The following is a 21,088-nucleotide window of genomic DNA, read 5'->3' on the forward strand; positions in this document are numbered from 1 at the left end:
TGAGAAAGAGAGGGAGAGAAAGGGAGAGAAAGGGAGAGAGAAAAACGAAAAAATACACGACTAGGAATCGCGTGCGGGAAACAGAACCTTTTCGACGAGGATCGATTATTAATAATTATACAAGGTGTCTCGTGCAACTGGGTCAAACTAGATCTTTACAACGATCCGTTTTAAAGATACAGCTTGTCCCAATTGTATGGGGCATCCTGTATAAGGTAGGGTTCACTTCACCGATTTCAATCATCTTGACATATATTATTAAGATTAATTTTCCAAGCAATTTCATGGGTACATATAATCATCGTTCAATTTTAGTAATATACGCAAACATATTTTAAACAGCGCGCAGCATATAAATAATTTATGTGAATTTGATTATTCAAACTACTGTCGCATAAAAATGTTCATAAGCTGAAAAAAAAATTGGATCATTTAAAACTAAAAACAAGCGATAACTATATGTAATACAATAAAATTACTAAGGACACTCATCTCCATAACATGTATCAAGGTTACTGAAATTACTGAAGTGTTGGACCCTGTTCTATATAATTACTTCGATTATTATTCAATGAACCGTGTGCGCTTTATACGCCATTTGCATACCTTCGTCGTTCTTCTCGTTTGCTTAATAAAGCCATCCACGAGCCGACGATATTTCACGGTTTTTCATTCGCAATCCCGTTGCGAATGCGATTGCTAGATTAATATATGTATACACAACAACGCAGAAGTGACCTTTATTCTCTTAACCCTTTCGCTACGAAGATAGAAAACGTATAGTCAGTTTACAAGTTTCAACGTTCGTTCAAATCAAACAAGTTTGTGAAAATATTGGATACATTGCGGAGGTGTTTCCTCTTCCTCTTTTCTCTTTCTAAAAACGAATTACGACTAGAAAACCATTATAGTGGCGGTGATTAGGTGTGTACCAACAGTCTCAGTCGCTACAATGGTACAGAAAAGGATAAGCGTGAATGCACAGCCACTATAGCGTCATAACGAAAGGGTTAAACAGGTCCTTCCCTCGTAACATTGCCGATCCATCCACCACGTAAGGAAGAGAGAAAAGTAATCGTCAGCCCGTTGACAGTGTTAACGTGAAATGATTTAAAGCGTTCAGCTGATCACTCGCCGACGACTGTACGCGTTTTATTATGAACACAGAATCCGCAATTATTCTTAACTAGCATCGTTTATTCTCGCGCGTATACCATGCTCCTCGTGGCGAAGATACAAAAGAGAGAGGGAAAGAGAGAGAGAGAAAAAAAAAAGAAATAAACAGCCACTGCGATCAACGTGGAACCGTTGCAGGATCCTCGAAGAAACGTCGAGGACGCGAGATTGAACGGTACAATTAAACAATATTTTGTGTGTATGTGTGTGTGTGTACATGTTTAGGTGTTTTTGCTCTGTCCCAATAATTGTTGTTCTCGAAGTTACGAAACACCAGAAGAATGTCCTAAGCGAGCTTCTTCTCTGTGTTGTTATTGGCAACGTAACCGTTGTTCGTGCCGTTGCTGTAACAACTGTTGTATTCTTTGTTGTAGATGGTCGCGTACGACGAGACGCCATTTTGCCGTGGCGTCGATTCGTCCTCGAGTACCGGCATACACATGCCGGTCGTCGACGAGCCATTCTGTGAACTTTGTTTCGCCGACAATTTCGATTTGTCTACGTATTTTGCTTTGTAAAAGTCTGAGAATAATCCTAGGAATAGCACGCCGTGCAGACCGATCCAGATCATAAAGCTACGAGGATAATCGCACTCTGTGAAGAACAGCTGGAACTGGTGACTCATGATCAACACGAATTGCACCTGAAACGAAAAACGCATCGACATTACTCAACTGTTTGTCATAGTATACGTGTACTTTTCAAGTGACTGCTGGTAGCAGCCGTCGTGTGCCAAGTGAAACAGATTGTTCTTTCATCGATTTACCATTTGCAAGGTAGTCAGGTACTTCTTCCACCAGATGTACTTTTGATACTCAGGGCCCATCGCAGCCACCATGTAGTAGAAGTACATTATTATGTGAACAAAAGTGTTCAAAAGGGCGAAGAAAGTGCTGTGGCCACCTGGCGCGAACTTGAGCCCTAACCAAACGGAGAAAGGCATTATACCATGGTGGATCACGTGAAGCGTCGACACGTGTTGAGTCTTCTTCCTCAAAATGAAAAATAGCTGAAAGAAAAGCACAACTGGTTAAACGATTCTACGCCTTCCGCTGGATGAGATCGAGGTTCATGAGAAAGTATAATAGGAAGATAGAAAATATAGACTTACGGTATCGAAGAACTCGGTGAATTTGCTGATGAAATACCACCAACACGTGTTCACCATTCGTAGCGCCATTGGGCTGTGCGAATAGTCAACCGGTTGGCACCGGAAGCTGTATCCTTTCGCCCAGCCACTCATCAAGTACTGAAACAAGAAAATGCCGGAAAGTGAGGACAATAAAAGGGTTGCATTCAAACGGGGGTAGAACGACAATCAGCGTATAGAAGCGCGATCGCTCGTTTTTCACGGAGAAACTCTCTGTAGCCGGTCGCTTTGTTCGATCAAGAAGCCGGTTGGCGATGCTGGACGAACGGAGGGTAAGAGGAGGAGGGAAACAAAAGAATCCTCCGCTACTGTTAACGTTTCTCTCGCAAGATGACTTCGGGTCTATTTAAAATTCTAAAAGCCAACCACCCTCTTCCTCCACCCTCGTCCCCTCCTTTCGCTCCTTCGAGATTTACAGAACAATCCCACTGTGTTTGTTTCGACTGTCATTCGTGTATACGTGTGTCTGTTTCGGTTTTGTTTTTTTCTAATTTTTCGGAAAAAAAAAAAAACGAACCAGGTCATTCGGTTGGTTAGCCTGACCCTAAGCAGTGGTCCAGATCGATTCACCGCTAAACTGTGCTACAATTGTGCTCTTATTGCGCGCACGTGTGTGCATTAAATGATTAGATGGAATTTATGATAAGAATTTTTGCTGCTTTTAATTCCTTTACGGAATGAATAGGAGAATTCTAATCAGAGCTTGTCGAGTTTAAAGTCTATAAAGATATTTACTATCGATTATTTCCCGGTGACGTAACGTAGATTATCGATTATAACCGTGAGCTTAGAAATTTCAAAATGGTCAAGATTAACAATCGTGCGTTAAGAACGTGTCGCGGAAACGAAAAGCGAGGTCGCCGCTATAATTGACTAAATGACGGATTACATTTGAGCTTAACAGTGTTGCGAGTAATCGCGAAGGACTCGAAAAATAGTCTATGACTTCATAAGTAAACTAATTAAATCCTTAGCGGCCAGACACAGGCGAGTCTCAGGGTAGTTTACGCGTTAAATAACTTAAGAGGCGCATACGGCTGTCGCTAATATCTATTGAAAAATTCCATGCATCTATGAGCAAGCAACGCGGTTACCCGTGTCGTACAACTCTTATAAAATAAAACTTATGAAATGAATGATGAAACGCCGACTTTGACAGTGCTCGTAATGCGAAAGAAGAGGTTGTAAGAAAAATCTTCCCCCATGAAGAAAAGAAAATTTTCAACATTTCGACGAAATCTCGCGTTATCTCGTTGTCGCGTGACGCACGACATTCGATTGGTATCATCGAAGCCGGGAACACGACGATATTCCGTTTAAACTTGACCGTGTTAAAGCAGCAGCAGTCGGAAAAGCTCGAGTGTGATTGCGTGGGTTGGCCAACTAACGAGAACACCACGCACGTATGGCCTAGAGAGTTGTGTGTCAAGGTCGGCATGTGAGATATCTCGCGTTACATGTCATCTACAATACGTATATAACGTGAGCGAGAGCAATTTTCGAACGGCTTATCAACGCTTAATTAGAATTTCGCCAGCCACGCTGCTCCACTTTCCGCCCCGTTTTCCCGCTAATCCATTGTGCCTTTCGTCTGAAAGCCGGAAGTAATGAGGCTGATGGCTCTACCCTCGGTGCTTCAGACTTACAGCCTATCAGTAGCTAAGAGTTATCGACAGTTCAACGAGAATTTTTTAACTAGCTATGCAGAATAAAAAGAAGGAACGCTTCTAATATTACTCGCTTCGATGAGAGTAATTTGAATAAAAAATGAATTTCCTCTTTCCTATTCATAATTATGCGACCAAATAATCGAACGGTTGAGCCAGACCTCGATGGCTTACTAATAACTTCTTCCGGCTGGCGACGAGAAAAATTCTTCCGATATTCGTCGAACGTGGTCTCGACCAGCATCCTAAAACTGCTTATTCGGCTTCGCGAAAGACGCCAATCTCGAAGAATTTCTATGAAAATCGATCGTCGTTCTTACGTACTCGTGGACCCAGCGATTGCCGCATGAAATTTCACTCGAAATACACTGGCCGTTCAGTTTCAATGTTAATTGCATCGAATTAATCGCGTCACCGATAACAGAAATATAAACCGTAGCTCTAAAAATATCTGATGACTTTAACGAGCAATGAATTCACTCGCAAAACGCGCAATCTTCTCTCTTATCGTTCAATGCAAGTCTATCAATTTGAAAAATGAATTTACGCGGTTAATTGACAAACCGCAACGCGCGAGTACGATTAAAACGTTCACGTGACGAGATTATGAAAATCAATGTTATTGATGAGTCATTACGCTGGCGAATATCGTACCATTTCGAAGTCATTGATCGAGAAATACGTAAGAGTTGAATGCACACGTTCGTTGGTGAGTTTTGTTGATAACCGCACCACCACTCGTATGATTAACGTGCTCTCTCGTATTCGCCGTTTCCGACGCGAGTTTCCAGTTAAAGTACCACGAATCTTCGTAATTAAAACGAGGAAATTGAAAGAGTTATTTTTAAATAACAATGCCGTGAACAATCCATTGCTCGAAACTCTAATGAAAACGAAGGCAATTATAAATTTCCAAAAGGAAATAATTTAGATTAATTAAATAATTTGGCTTAAATTTGCGTATACGCGTTAGACAGTGGTTCTGTAACGAAAGTACATTTTTAGGGAAACGAGAAGCGTATCGATCGCGATGACCAAGTTACCATCGAACAATGTCGTGCTGTGTTTGCAAAATTCATTTGAATTCTATTAGACTCGTTTACACGGTGAACAGAAAACGGAATGTCGGATACGTCGCCAGGAACCGTCTGGCCGGATTCATGAATAAGTCCGAGGATTCTTTATCGTCCAACGACTAGGCGAGGGGACGATTTACCAATCTCTATTATCAGACAGACCTTGCACGCGATTAAACGATTAAACGATAAAATGTTCAATGATTTGCTCATCGATAGATTCAGATAAGAAAGTAATCGAGTTACAATCAATTTCTTTTCTAGCAAAATTCAATTTCAATCAAACTGCGTATATCGAATAGACCTAGATAAATCGAAATTTTTCTTTTTCCCTTTTCAAATGGAAAATGAGAATTGCAGATTTTTAATTGTAAGAAGAATGAACTGATCGACTAGCAAGATATCATAATTAGATCGACGGAAAACGCGTAGAAAGTTACGAGACGTGCTACTACGTGAGTACAGTTCTCACGAAATAACTGTACCCGGAGGTACCTGCAACATACTAAATGCAGACCAAATACGATTGGTATTTGATCGAATACGCGCGCACGCATTCTTGACCCTCGCCTGACATCGCGACAAATTGGGAACGTCGCGTGAAGACCTAGTTTTATTTTTTATCAAATAACGCGCTCCTTTTGTTCGAAACGTATCAGAGAAAGCTATTTAATCCTCGAACAATGGTAGTCGAAGTTATACTTAAGCGCCATTATTCGTAGTAATAAGTGACATATTTATTCACGTATTAAGGAATGTTATAAAGATAAAGATGTCATTTATATTTCATTCATCAATCATCCGCGTTATCGGCGAAATAGGATATTTCAACGAAAAATAAGATTAAAAGATAACGACTATACGAACCTCATAGAAGATCCACGTGGAGAATATTGTTTGTATCAGGTTGTACCCTATTAAGATACCCCGAAGTTTGAAAGGCTTTTTATTTTCCATTAGCCTCGGTCCCAAAACCTTGCTGAAATAAGCATAAAATAGGCATATCGCCATGGTCGGAAACGGGCTGCTCATCAGGATATAACTGTTCACCCGGGGATCTAGAATGAAAATATAATGCATTAGTATTTATTTAGCGACCATTAGATTCAAAGACAGGGCAGTTTTTGTAAAAAAAAAAAAAAAAAAGTTTCATGGTTTCTTTTCATTTCAAACCAGGATCCTATCACTTTTATTAGCAAAAATCAGCGTTGAGTCTCAAACTCAATGGAGGATCGTTAGATTCATCGTAGTCCTGAAATTAAAGGGACCAGATCCTCTCACTCTTTTCAAAAGTTGTATCAAAGCGTAGGAATGAAAATGAAAGTCTCTAAATTTTATCAGAAATATAGCACTGCTACCTTTCGACGAAAATGATGGTCATTTTCAAGTCGTACGACAATAGAAGCTTGATTATATCAAGAGGGTATCACTAATTACTGGAATAAGTAAAAGTACCCTGCGTTTAATTATCAAATGTCCCAGTCAGGATTCCTAATGAGCAACGAATAGAAAGCAAACAATAATTTTCTTTTCCTATCATTTACTCTCCCCTTCTTCCTTTTCTTTTACAACTTTGTGCATCGTCAGTACGGTACAGTAAGCTTCGTCATGATGATTTTCCTGTCATTAAACGACGATAAAGTACAGCCTTCCCGGTTCGTTAACCTCTTTGCAATTATTTTTAGAACAAGAACAAAGTTATCAGGTAGTTTACTTTAACACGTTAAACGAGTCATTTTTCAACCAGAAAAAGAGCTATCCTCCCCTTGCACGTTTAATAAAGAGCGTGTAAAGAAGAGATGATCTATCTTCTATCCTACAATATGATAATGTGATGTGTTTTTCTTTTTCTTCCATCGAGGGACGAAAATCTTTTGGTAAACACGTTATTAGATTCCTTTTCTCTTCTCTTTCCTAATTAACAGGATAATTAAATAATTTATCATCTTACGCAATTAATGACTGAAATACGCGATGCTAAAATATAACAAAAAACTTAATTTTACAAATGAAACGATTTAAAATCGATACACGTTAACGAGATTCGTAATTTTTGTTGAAAAGAAATCGGCAATTAGCTGCTTCTACAAACTATTCTGGCACAATGTGCAATTATGCTTTTACGATCACCCCTCTTTACTGTTTACTTTCTTTGACCCAGATTTCGACGACAATGGTGTCATTAGGAACATTGGCCACGATGTAGAACAATGGCCAACGTGTCGAGAAAGGGTGGCGTATCGAATGTGAGAGGGGCGAAGAAAACAGGGTAATTATTTCAATATACCCACAGACTTCGAGTTTTCAGTTGAAAATATATCAAAGAAACGAAGTAAAAATGCTAAATATATACCTACGAAATCTAACTTGTTCTTGCTCGCGACTTTAATGTTCAAAATTAAAGTGGCTATCGTTTGTCAAACGCGAGAATGAATTACGGTTGGTTTAAAGTTTCGCATCAGATTTTACGACGTTCGAGATTTGAATTTCGAGAGGAAAGAAGGAAATGGGCAAACGAGAAGTTTTTCAAACTGTCGTTGAATTATGTTTTATTGCTCGTTAATACGGAAAAGGCAAAAGGTAAAATTCTTCGTATCGACTTCTCGAGGTCAACGGCACCGAATTCGGAATAAGTACTGCCAAATTTGAATTTCAATTTCGGGGTGTCAATTAAATAATATCGCGGTTGCTATCCGGCAAGATCGTTACTTTCTCAACACAGTATAACGCGTTTGTATCCGTGAAAGGGGTTATCGTGTGGAGGTTGAAAAGTGGAGCAATCAGCGAGTGATTTACAAGTTGCCCGAGCATTATGCAATTCCTCGATGGTGCATCGTGCACCTGCCTCGATGCCGGAACTCTGCCTTTCCGGCCAGGAAGCCGCTGCCCAGACGAATTTATTAACCGACTGGATGGGCATTGATTTCGTAAGGTGACTCTAGTGTATGGCCGATCGACTGGTGTAATAACGAAATCGAAGAAAAAGAAAAACGATGCAGTGCGTCACCGAACGATAATTGCCGGATGCGCCGGTCAATTGCGTCGATCGAATCGAATTTCCTGTCTATTGTGTTTCATGCGTAGTCTACGAAAGTGAATCTCCCGCTTTTCAACCGGTAAATTTTTCCTTCCTGTCTTTCTCTAAAATCTAAGGCAAATAATATTCCTCTCTACTCTTACACTTAGCTAAATGAGTGTACACGGTTGGCGAATTGTGACAATCGCCCGAATGAACCAACGGCTCGAAAGAGCGAACGATTTTCAAAAGTGGAGAATTCAGTCGGCTCTAAAATGCGTCTGCTGTGTCCGTCAGCTTGGATAAATTTCTCGAGCACTTTTTTTTTTTTTTAATTCAGCCCTCGTACGAGAAGACGCGAGAGTTTGTTCAGGAGGCGCTCGCCAAACCTTCCGGTAAATTACCTTTGCACTCGCATGGTCCGAGCGAACGACGCTCATTGTCAACTCGACGTCCGCTCGAACGAACAGAGCTGGACACAGCTTCGCTCCATTTTCTCTTTTTTTCAGGGAACATTCTTATTTTTTCCCCGTGGTTTCTGCCTATCTTGATTTCTACAAAGTTCTTGATAAAAGTTGAAGAAAAATTCACCTATCAGTGTCACGCGAATCTCAGTTATTTGATAGCGAACGTGTTACACATTCAACAGTCTACTATTTCACGTTTTCCATATTTTGTTTTTTTTCTTCAAACTTTTTGCTGCGATGTTGATTGCTCGTCAATAAGCAATCAATACTTGTGTAACGTACTTACATGTCAAACGAAAATGACGTAACGGGAAGAAAATAACATAGTAATTAATGTTCCTTATTAACCTCATTAGCCTAACTCGATTGATGCACGTTAATTTTAGCAAAATATGTTCTTTGATTTCTTTCATATTTGCATTTCATCCATAAAAAGCAGAAAGCAATAACCAAATGGATTAAATAACGAGAAAAAAAAGTTATATTTTCAGATGAATTAAGCGTATGGAAATAACGAATCGTCATATGGACGTTCGTCTGGTCTCGTCATATTAAATTTTTGTCTCGATGTTTATTCATTGTGATCAAACATGTTTGAAAACGTCGACGATTCCTGTCGTCCTTATGTAAACAGAATCGAACATTCTCTGAATGATTTCGATTCATTTTATTCATAAACACGAGCGTTGGAAATATTAAACATTCGATTGACGCGGGGTCAGCTGATATCTTACGACAAAGTCCATTTTGAAATGATGAAAATAATGGAAACTTTCAGAATCTCAATTCCTTATTTTACACTGTTGGTTAGGATAACTGAGGGAAACTTTCTTTTCGTTAGAATTCTGAAATTTCATAATTATTCTAAATGGCGAGGCTTAATTTAACCGGTGGCTAGCTCTGAAGTGGTACGCTTGGACTACAAAGGGTTAATTACTCGAGAGTAAATATGGTTTAAGCCATTCGGGTGTGAGCCATCTCTAATAGTCGTTTCCAACGTTTCGTCAGCATTGTAGATAACTTCACCGTAGGTCAGAGGACAGTAACAACTGTAGCAAATCAGACTGTAAATGCTATACAGTGGGTCCAAGAATCGTTTGCACACCATTTAAAATAGAGTACCTCGTTTAAAATTACACGCTGGCCGCAGCAACAGGGTTAAATAGGATATCAATTCTGTAAGCACGAGTGTGGGGAGAATGTTTAACCGAACGATCCTCGGATATAAATGCAAGAAGAGATTCCAGCGGTGCATTAGGTAGGGTGTAATGAGGCAAGGGCGTCTCTTGGTCTACGCGATACACGATTAGCGGAAAACACGGCCTGTTGGTTTGCTGCTATTAAATCGATAATCCACCTACCGTATAACACGGGAACATGAAAAGAGGCCTGGTCAATTTGTGCCCCTTAACTGCTATTAAGTCTAGCAACGTTTACACCACAGCCTGGTCACGAATAGGCAGATAAATTAGAGTCCTTTAGTAGCTAGGTTACTCGAACGCGTTCGAGTAGATTGACGAACCTAACGTCAATTTAGAATCATAGCGATTGAGAAACGAGTTTATGTCGGGCTGGGAATTTCTGAATCGGAAGAACTTTACAGAGAAATAAGATATGTCATGACCGAATTAAGGAACCGCTGACGCGGTCAATTTTTCTGGCTGCGAGCGACAGCTCGAAATTCCACGATGACCATCGTCCAGTGGAACGGGCGAGGAAAATCTCGTTGTTGATCGTAGAGAAATCGGGAACAAGACGGACAGCAATGTTGCGACACTTTATTGACAGACGGGGAAGGTCATTTTGAAAAAATATGCACGACGAACAGAGTACGGGTTCCTCTTGGAGCACTGTTGGTGCTGGTGGCGATGTGCTTTTCGTTGAATCGCCGTTGTACACTCGTGTGTCCCCGTTCAACGATTATTACGAAAGCTTCCTCAAAAGGATCTCTTGCCGCATTCCATCGCTTTCCAACTACAAAACACTTTGTACCAAGACCTTAACGCTTTGTCGTACCATACACGTGTTAATCGAACGAGTAATTGGGTCGATTTATCAGGCCATTCCATAAGTAATGTCGCCCGTTTTAGATCAAGCGAATTAGTAGATAATGTACAAGGTTATCGAGAACAGATGAACATGCTTCCAAGCAGATAGAAATATTTAGAAAAGTTTAGGAAATTTTTTACCAGAGCCTCGATATTTCTATATTTTATCTATAATTTTATTCTACATCATAGCCGATTATCTATATGTGACAGATACGACAGCATCACGTCCAGTCTAGTCAGCTAAGAAACCTTTGGACTAGGTGGTTTATGCGGTTGGATATTTTTCTTCGGGAATCGTTTGTCAGGGTCATACGAGATAATAATATCAATTATACGGAAACGCAATTCACATGAGATATAAACAAGAGAAGTGTCGTATGTGATACTTGTATCAAGTAAGGGGGTCACAAACAACAGAAATTGAATTCTTTTTTTAAGTAACTCGAAAACCTTGGCGGTTAATTTATTTTCTCTGCTCGTCTGTTTAGCCGTTTCCTAAATAAGATCGATAGTAAAAGTTTTACTTCCGCTCTGTCGCGTCTGTTCGTTTTCGATTTTTAGTACAGTCGCACCTGACTGACCCACTTGAATGTCGTGGACCCTGATGGGACTCGATCGACTAACTTTTATCCCTATTTATTACTCCATCGCAAAAATGTTCGTTGACTTGAAAGAAAATTATCTTACCGGACTTGTTATCCATCAGGTCCCTGTATCCGTGCACCAGATCCGCTACTATACTCGTCATCTTGCCTCGAGTCTGTAACAACCACCAAACAGTTACGTATGAATATCATTTTTCAAATAAAAAGTCTCATTTAGTTGAATGTTCACCCTTTTTAATGCTCAAGGTGAGCGAAATTTTAGTGGTATGCAGCAATTAAAGTCAGCAAGAGTGTTTAAATTAAAATTTTTAATTAAGACGAGTAGGGTAATATTTCATAATAAAAATTCAAATCTCTTCAAGGACCTTCCTGAAAATCTACATATTTCCATTTCTACGTAGAATGTGTAAAAACAAAAAAAAAAAAAACCGTCGGAGACTTTCGTGGAATGTAGTAACTAAAATAAACAAGTGCTGTTTAAATGAAAATTCTTTTTCACGAAACGCTGCGAAATGTTAAAATATTCGATATCTTCTGTTTATTACAACGAACGATAAATTCGGTACGACCATTTCTGAACGCTGCACAATACAACGATCGTTTCTGAAAGTCGTGAACGGACAGAAATCGCAGGAGAATCCGGATAATCGGTTCTCGAGACGACCAGAAGAGTCCATTCACGTCTCGGTGTGCAAAATACGAGGACAAATACGCAAGTGAACAGCAGAAGGGTGAAATGCATTCGTTTATGCGAAAACTGGTTTTCATGCAAGTATAAAAGCGTGCGCGTCGATCGTTTTGCCTTTTAAACGCATTTTTCTGACCGTGTTTCCGGGTCGCCTTTGTTGCATTCGAGAAACCTGCCACGAAACAGTAAATTAAATTTAAATAAAAATTTTAAAACTTTCCATTGGTAAATAAGCCGGGTCACTAGAAAAAAAGTTCGATTACCTTTGATTAAAAATGTATTCTATTCGAATGTCTATTTCTGCTCGCAAGTGTAAATGTCATCGGAGTAACGAATTGATCACAAAACAAAATCACTGTTTAGGGGGAGTTTCTGTTGATTACAGCTGGCACTCAAAGTGTTAACTGGATCAAATAATCATGAAACACCGCGACCAGTCGCGGTTACTTAACTTTCTTTTGTAAGAAACTTTCATTGGGTCCCGGTGAAACGTAATTGCAACGATAAAGCATCGCGAACCGATTAATTACGCAAACGAAATGAATCGAAGATACATCGACCAGCTGGCAATTGATGCGAAAAAGAACGATCGACTCATCGAATTTACGGATTAAGAAATATTTTCAAGGACTGCTAATTGTTTTGGTTGAAAATCTGCAGAGGCATCAGGTAACCAGTGACACCGAGGAGAGTTAACATTCTCGTTCCGAACTCGTATTGACCGACATAAGCAAAATTGTCGGAAGGAAGGGGAAAAGAAAAACAAGCAAGCAAAATTTATAGTTGTCCGTTTACGTGATAGAGGTATGTAGTTTTCGATCTGACTGACGGTTACGTTAACTATCTGGTGTAATCGATCTCGACACAACGTAACCACGTGTTTAGTAACTTTCTCGCTACCACCTTGTACCCGAGTTCCTGTATCACTGTGTCTCACTTATTTACCTGTCTTTCACTGTCTCTTTCTTTCTTCTTTTTATTCTTCACCGTTTCTCAGCTTTGCGACTCGTTTTTTCCTTTGGAATGCCAGCAAAACCGTGGCTCTCTTTATATAACACATCCGTAATCGACGTAGAGACAACATCGAAAGAGAAATTCGCACGATTTTATCATCCAGCCATAACAATTTATCTATTCGATCAATTAAACGTACTTTTGGCTACATCCATCAACGTTCGATGTGACAGTGAACGCGTTTAAAGCGCCCGCGACGTTATCAGAGATTTGTAATCGCGCGAAGCTTTAGAAAAAGAAAAATGAAACAATTGTATTTCGTTGTACAAATCGTCTGACAGACAGAGTACTGTTGGCGAGGTTGAAAAGTAAAAGCGACGTGTTGACAGAACAAATACACGGCTACGAAGGGAAAAGTAATCGGTGACGCAACCTGGCACCGTATTTTTCGTTTCTCACTTATGTAAATTATGTGTGCGAGCTTGACGTCTTTGTTGCATACATGTTCGTAACTGCATTACGAACAGGAATGAACATTTATTACAAGAATTTGTAGCGGAACAAATGAGAAGTAGGATTCAATTTTGACTGGGTAGATTCGAACGGTTGACGAGTATGTATTTCGAAATAGAAAAAATACTACCTATTGATTCGAACCGGATACAGTAGCTGCCCGATAATTCACCGCGTTCGAGCAGAAACTTTTCCTTTCATTAGTTTAACGAGAGGACCAGGGTGTTTCGCAATTTATCAAGGATATATGGAGATTCATCGTTTCCTCGAAAAAGAGCGGCAGCTAATAAAATACTTTCTAAACGGTATTAAAAGTCCGCCGGAAGAGTTGAAATTCTCTCGCATACCCACTTTCCCTGTATATATTATAATTCATCGACGAATTAAGTCGATTCGTTAGTTTGGAAACGAAACGTAATTTGTCTGACCGCACGTGTATCTCATTGAGCAAACTGGCGAAATTTTTGGAAGTTAGAAATTTCTCTGTCATCTCGCCAATACTAGCTATGCTGCCCTATAAATATTAAGGATGTTAATTCTCAGTGACCCCGAGACAGTCAATATCATAGTTACTTTATAATTAACGGATATAATTGAAGTGTTTGCAACTTTTCTTTGGCTTAATTTCAAAGGTTAATACTTTTTGCACGTATATCATCAATATCTGTCATTAAAAAACCAGGAAAATTGATATCATTACTTAATTTCAAGTAGCAGAAAGTGCGTCATTTGTATAAATGCATAGATGATTATTTATTCATTCATGTATATGATGCGCACTTTTTTTACTTTTGTCTAGTACATGCTATGCAATAAACAGGAAACAAAAAAGTAGAAAATTCTTCGCTCATGTACCGGGCAATTATTTGTTGAACCGATTTTCAAATAACCTTCCAAATAGAATTAGAAATAAAAAAGTGTGATAGTTTCTTTTCAGATTATCCGCGTTTAAAAGGATTAAAAGATCTATACTTTGACAAGTAATTAAACTGATCGCTTAAGAAATGATGTAAATAAAACATCAAAGATGAAAAAAGAATCGAAATTACATTTCCCTCCTGATTCTAGCACGTGCACGTACATTTTCATCGCACGCACGCGGCATGTTTCTCACAATGCGTGTATAATTTACAATCGCACATGTCGTGACCAGCTTGGTTGTTTTGCTATCGATTTTTTTTTTCCTTTCTCCTTTCCATTCGACCGAGCACCCTTTCATTTCCCTACGAAACCCTCTATACCGAAGGGCTATCCGAGGGATACGCGTGCCCCTTTTTGTCGCGTACACCGGCTATATAAAACGCAAGATAATGCTTTATCTTGTTAATCAAACTTTTCCGCGTCTATTGTATACATATATGAATCATCAAGTGATCAAGTGATCGCCTGCGATTACGAAGAACTCTTATTTATTTCTACTAATTCTTGATTGATTAGTGATTCAGATAAACGCGTATCGATTTAACATTAATTTAATATTAATCATCTGTCGTAATGCATATTGCAACTTGAATTATTAATAATAGGAAATGATACGTTCTTTGTCTATCTATATTCATAATCGAGAACTACAATAGCTACTCGATAATTTTCTGCTATATAATTTCCTATTCACACGCTCGCTTTTACTAAAGCTGATTGAAATCATTCGATTCGACGATGACGTATACAGGCTATTACGCAGCTGATTTTTGTCGAGGACGGAGAAAGTGACGATGTCTCGTTGCGTTGCTCAAACGATATTTACTTTCGGGCGAGGCTCTCATTTACTACTTTTAAGATCCTGTCCTTTGAATTATCGAACGGTAACACGGAAAAACTTGAATGATTATTAACGGTACGCGAGTTTCGTGAAAAATATTTTCAACCGGGTCAGTTTCATTCATATATATTTGTATCAGGAAGTATTTTCAATTTTAGAAAGCTGGATATATTAGCGATTAAAAGACATGTCATATAGATTTACGTCTTTTACACTAGATAAGTATGCAAATTTTATTGATAACGATATTTCTAAACTTTTTAAGAGATAACGTTTGATTCATTCGTTTAATGTAAAAGAATATGAATTTTAATCTTGAATTACCATCCCTATTTACTAATTACTGATAATTATCAACCGTGTTATGAATGTTATTTGTTATCAATAATAATTGTTTGACGTTGTTGATACGTTTTGTTATTGCCAATAAATTATCTAATTTTTATTGTGACGTCATTTTTGAAACGATGAACGAAAGTTTTCAATTTGCTGGCCGATTCGTCGTTTTCTCTTGCCGAGACATTCCCGAGGAGTCGTTCACCTTTAAAAAGGAATATTTAGCAGAATCGAGTCGAATCAAATTCTTTCTAACAGAGATATCGTATCGACGAAACTCTCGAGACCATCTTGAACCGTGTTCGAAGGGAACACCAGCTTCGAAATGTCGCGGTAATTAACTTCCTTTCTTAACCACCCTATTCCCTTGGTCGTTTCCGGCATGGCAAGAAGAAAAATAAGGATATTATCGTTCGATCGATGCCGAAACAAGCTGTTCTTCGATATATATATACTTATATCGGACGATAAGAATCGGATTCGAACGGAATCAATAGAGAGACGAGGAATTACATTTGGCATTCAACTTGTCTGAACGAAGAAGCCATTTAAGAAGGTACGTATAATGTCGATCGATCGCGATTAAATCGTGTCAGATGAAAATACTCGAATTTGATTATTCAAACATTTCTCAGCTGTTAAATATGACTTCAGGGTTGAAATCGACCACATCTCAGAATCTTATCCTTAACAAATAGTGTTATCACTGACCTAGAAAGCTATCTGTTGTCAATACGAAAGGGTATAAAATAAATAGACAGAACGACGGAAGCTAAAACACGTGTCGAAGTAGAATAATTGTATTTCCTTCGAATGGAACTCCTTTATCACGCGGTCTTTTATGTCCTTACACTAACACCGTAGGACTTAAGTAACGCCACATATACTGAAAATTGTTATTTTCAGCATGCGACTTCTGCAGAAATTTATATCCTCTTGACAAATAGAATAAAATTGAATGGAGAACTTTGATCCTCCATTATGGAGTGTTAATTTTGCGATTGGTTTTGTTTACGATCGTCCATCGAACATGATGTGAAACAGGTTTTTCGTTTGTGATAATCAAATTGATTTCATTACTATTGCCATTTATAGACTATTCATGATTTATTCATTATTAATCATGATAATTGGTAAAGTAAAACGTAAGAAAAAGGCACTGATTTTGCATAATAAGTATATATGTAGTTGTAATCATAATTACAATGTTTTTACCTGTTTTTTAATAGCATAGTAGTTATATAAATCATAGACGGTAAGAAATAGAGATATCAGAATTACAATATTGAACTCGTTACTTTTAACGCTGGCTTAGCCTGTATAAAAATACAATCAAGAACGTGACGTTTCTATCGTTTCTAAAGCGATTTCCTGTGTTTTAATTTTCTGGATATAGTTTTGCGTACCGATGAAGACGGATGATACGTATACTGTCCAGATTTGCATTCGTAAATAACGTGATCGACAGACGTCATTGAAGAAACGAAATTGGAAAAAGCGGTCTTTCCGGCCACGCGAACGTCCGAAGCGCCCCTGTAGCCGCCACTTGCAACAATAACCCTTCATTTCGAACTATTAACACGCGATATTTATTCTGAAATTAGTCCGATGGTTGAACGTTCGCAACAGGAGTGAATTGTATCGGAAATGAACCAAATGTTTCCGTATTATTATTTTCAAACCCGACACGTTTGTCGTCCGCGTGCGAAAGAATGATTAATTTCTCACAAGCGTGCGCACGCCAAGCGGATGTTAACGGCATTCGAGCTGACGAATCATTAGAAATGCAGGTACAATTTCGAGCCAAGGAAAACAGTCTTTTAGATAACTTTTACATGAACGTTTTGTAATTCCATTACTCTTAATCCGTTGTTCCGATGAAACGACAGATACATGACACTGAAGAATCACCGCACTCTGTCAATACGACTTTTCTGTGAAACATAAACATAGTCGGTGAATCACGGAATTCAACGTTTTCGTATGAATTTATTTTTGCTTCTGTTTTCTCTTACGTCAAAAATGCAACATAATATAATTATCGTTTCTTTATCACTTGGACGAATTGATAAAAAATGATAGAGTAAATATTACGCGTTCTGTCAACACGTACCAATGATTACCATCTTTTTAAACAGAGGAATACATATGACAACGATCCATCCTTAACCTATCGTAAATTTATATACATTCTACGAAATACGATCGACAGCATTCGCATCCTTACTAGAATTGGTTAAGTTAAACAACGAGAATTTCGAAACGGATAATTGATTTTCTTTTGAACGTTTTACCGGGAAAAAGTAAGCGTAATTGCGAGACGTTTATCAGAATTTACCGGTAGTTTTCTTGTCGATCAATAATCATGACACGAATCGAAAGAAAAAAAGATTTTAGAGAAAAGTCACGTTGGTCGCGTCTCATTTCGTTTTCACGAAGCTTCAAATCGATCACGGTTTGTGTCCTAACCTCAAAAGGCGCGCCGGCACGCCTCGAACGTACGAAGTACAGATTGGATATGGAGCGAAGCTCAGTATGTCAAAGGACTACACCCACCTGCTTTTTGTCGTTGTTTCTATTCTTATCTTCCGGCTATCTTTCTTCTCGTCTTATCAGCGTGTTCGTAAGCACCGTAGAGTTACCGGCTTTTCACTGACTTCAAATTTTCACACCGTTCCGTTTCTTTCTTGACAACCGACCGACGGTACATAAAAAACAAGCACGTTGTTCGACTGTAAATACAAGAGGCGATTCCTCGACTATCCTCGTGGATGTATGAACGTTGTTATTTTCCCTCGTTGCTCGATGTTTGATTGCTCGTAACACGTCTGTTTCGGGTACGATATCGCGAAATGATCGAACACGGTGTTCAGCTCACTTTCCGCTGTTAGAAGCAAGCAAACGCGAATAAGGATGATAATTCTGCTCGTCGCCAGTTTCGTTCATCGACGCGTCTTCCTCCTCTCCGTCGCGAGCGCGTATCACTGATGGAAGGAGGTGAAGGTAAAAAGGAAGAGAAACAAAAAGGAAAAAAGACAGGAGGGAGATGAGGGAGCCAAAGAGCTAAGGAAAAAAAGAGGAAAGAGAAATAACGTTATTATCTTCAGGACAGTTTCCTGTGCACGCGGTCGCACTTGACTGACGGTCTCCCGGTTACTTTTTCTACACTCTTAACCGCCGTCCGTTTTCCGTTTACGATACCTGCCCGCCTTTGCCTGCCCACCTCGTTGCTTCTTGCCGTCGCCCTACTCCTCGTGACCACGATGCTTCATTCTACCGCTACTTCTCCCTTCTTTTTTCTCTTTCTTCCGTCCGTTCTTTTCTTTTTATCCTTCCTTCTATGTTTCTCTCCCACTTTCAACGAATCGTTCGTAACCTGTCACTCTTTCGCATTGCTCGCGTACGGATCTCCCACCTGGGCTGTTCCGGGTCCTCCTTGCGAGCCTCGTTCTTACTCTTGTCAATGCGTCGTGGAACCGAACAGGGAATAACGGAGTCTTTTTTTCTTGTTAAAAGGGGAAAAGGAAAAAACGATCGCGGCAAAGACGAGGATGACGACGAGAACGACGCGATGAAGACGATAGAAAACGAGGGCCGCCCGTGCCGACCACGGAAACCACTGCCGCCAACTTGCCATCTCGTGGACGTTACTGTAAACATTTCAGCGATGGTTCTCAAACTGTGGATCCTCAAATTTCTCTCTCTCTTTCGTTATCACGTTTCTCATCCACTATCGATTTGTTTTGCAAACAAAATATGTATGAAATTCGATACATGTCCGTTTGGTTTACAGAACATTCGAAACAGTAAACTTGTACGAACCAGGGTTCCGATAAAACATTAATAAAATAGATAGGATTTCTTTTTTATACATATGTAAAATACGAACATTTAAATTATTTCGAAAAAACAAATGTTTAAGAAATTATATGTAATATTATAAAAATATAAAATATAGAGTAATATCCATCTGATTTAAGATGCCTGTAATTCAAATAAGGTACCTACTTGGTGAAGCACCAATGGGAAGATTCGACCAATCAGAATGATTCTTCTTACGCGGGAACCGCCATTAGTGATCGCGATTGACAACGATTTATGATCTGTCGTTAAAATTGTTTTTTAGTTATTTATTGTGAAGTGTCAATTGAAGAGATTGTTGAAATAATAGACATCAAAGAACTGAATTTAATGAATGCTAACTGCTAACTGGTAAGAAGCGATCTATCACATCCCAGAATTTGTACTTTCTTAAATAAAGTAATAGGCATAACCTACTACTCTTTATTTTTCCAATTACCAGTAAGCAAAGCTGATCCTAGAGTTTGCAAGGTTTATGACAAAGGTACATAACGACTTCTTAAAGGTAAGATATTTTTTCATTTTAATGAACGTTCATAATTGATTACGTTTTGGATAATAATTCCGTCGTAAATTACGTTCGGTCGGTAGATGCATATGTACTTCATTACGCAGTGACATAATGAACTTTGTGTGACCGCGGAAATCATTTGAATAATCGTATTCGGGTATTGTTTTATGATTTTAGCAAATGATTACGTTTTCACTTTGTTTATATTCTTATATAAAAAGAATGAAGTACTCGATATTACTGATACAGTCGTATACATATGTATACAATGTAAGACATCGTTAAGTGTAACGAGGTTTATTGAAAATCTAAAGAGTTTTTAGAGCATTGACTATTTACGAACTCGTAAATATATTTGCATTTGATTCTCATGTATTTTAATACTTTAAATGAAGACGATCCGATGCTAATGAAATGAATCGGGAATATGTAGGTTCGTGTCATGACTTTAACCTAACCCGCTAAATTAAATAATTCGCGTCAATGGTTCATGGTACCCATGGTACCCTTGCATTTCAAATGAATTTAATAAAGTCGATTTGAATTTTAGAAATTAGGTATTACTCTCATGATGAATGCGAATATTCCTTCTTCTTTTTTTAGAAAATACGTAATATTTAATCATGTTTAGCAAATCTGAAGAATATAAGCGAAACCTTGGTGTAAAACTTACGGAATGATTTAGCATTAGAATTATGTACATAATATAAAGGATATAAAAGGTTGTTTAATTATGCCGATCGATCAAAACACTTTGCAAAGCAACGTTTATCGCGTCGTAATATGATCAGTCGATATGAAATACTCGATTGCAAGAGCGGGAAAGTGGCCAATTGTAGGTTGCCAGCCATATTCGCACAGATTAACCTACTTCGTGTCCATTTAAAATGGTGGTAACCCTTTGTTGTAAAATAACATTGCATCACCTGTTTTAAATGGAATTGATTCACGCTCCTAAAAATCATTTTATTTAAAAAGCTACCTCTTTTTTCTTCTATCGAAGACGTTAATCGGTGATTTTAAAATTTTCCTTATACTGATTTTTTACTACGAATAAATTTCGCGAGGTGGATAAATATTAGCTTACGGATGAGGTCAAGTGGGCATTCCCACTTTTTGTGGAGATGTGCTTAAAATTCAAGAGCTATGGAAATTGTTTCTAATAAACACGTAGGATTACGAATTTGTATTGACAAAATATTCAAAACAGTTGTTGTACTTGAAGAGTTATACTTGAAAAAGTGGATAGTTGTTT

At 38.5% G+C, this 21,088-nt stretch overlaps 1 protein-coding gene across 1 annotated transcript; it reads right to left on the minus strand.

Annotated features, from left to right (window-relative positions):
* Positions 1 to 234: 234 nt before the first annotated feature.
* LOC114878692 (elongation of very long chain fatty acids protein AAEL008004-like) lies at positions 235 to 19,060 on the minus strand. Its single transcript, XM_029192785.2, has 6 exons — positions 18,018 to 19,060; positions 11,291 to 11,363; positions 5,937 to 6,127; positions 2,288 to 2,425; positions 1,943 to 2,185; positions 235 to 1,819 (listed from the first exon to the last, which is right to left on the minus strand). The coding sequence occupies exons 2-6, from the start codon at positions 11,349 to 11,351 to the stop codon at positions 1,463 to 1,465; spliced, it is 990 nt and encodes a 329-aa protein (XP_029048618.1). The 5' UTR covers positions 11,352 to 11,363; positions 18,018 to 19,060; the 3' UTR covers positions 235 to 1,462.
* Between the last annotated feature and the right edge of the window lie 2,028 nt (positions 19,061 to 21,088).

The sequence above is a fragment of the Osmia bicornis genome, chromosome 2 (genome assembly GCF_907164935.1).
Source record: "Osmia bicornis bicornis chromosome 2, iOsmBic2.1, whole genome shotgun sequence".
Classification (NCBI taxonomy): domain Eukaryota; kingdom Metazoa; phylum Arthropoda; class Insecta; order Hymenoptera; family Megachilidae; genus Osmia; species Osmia bicornis.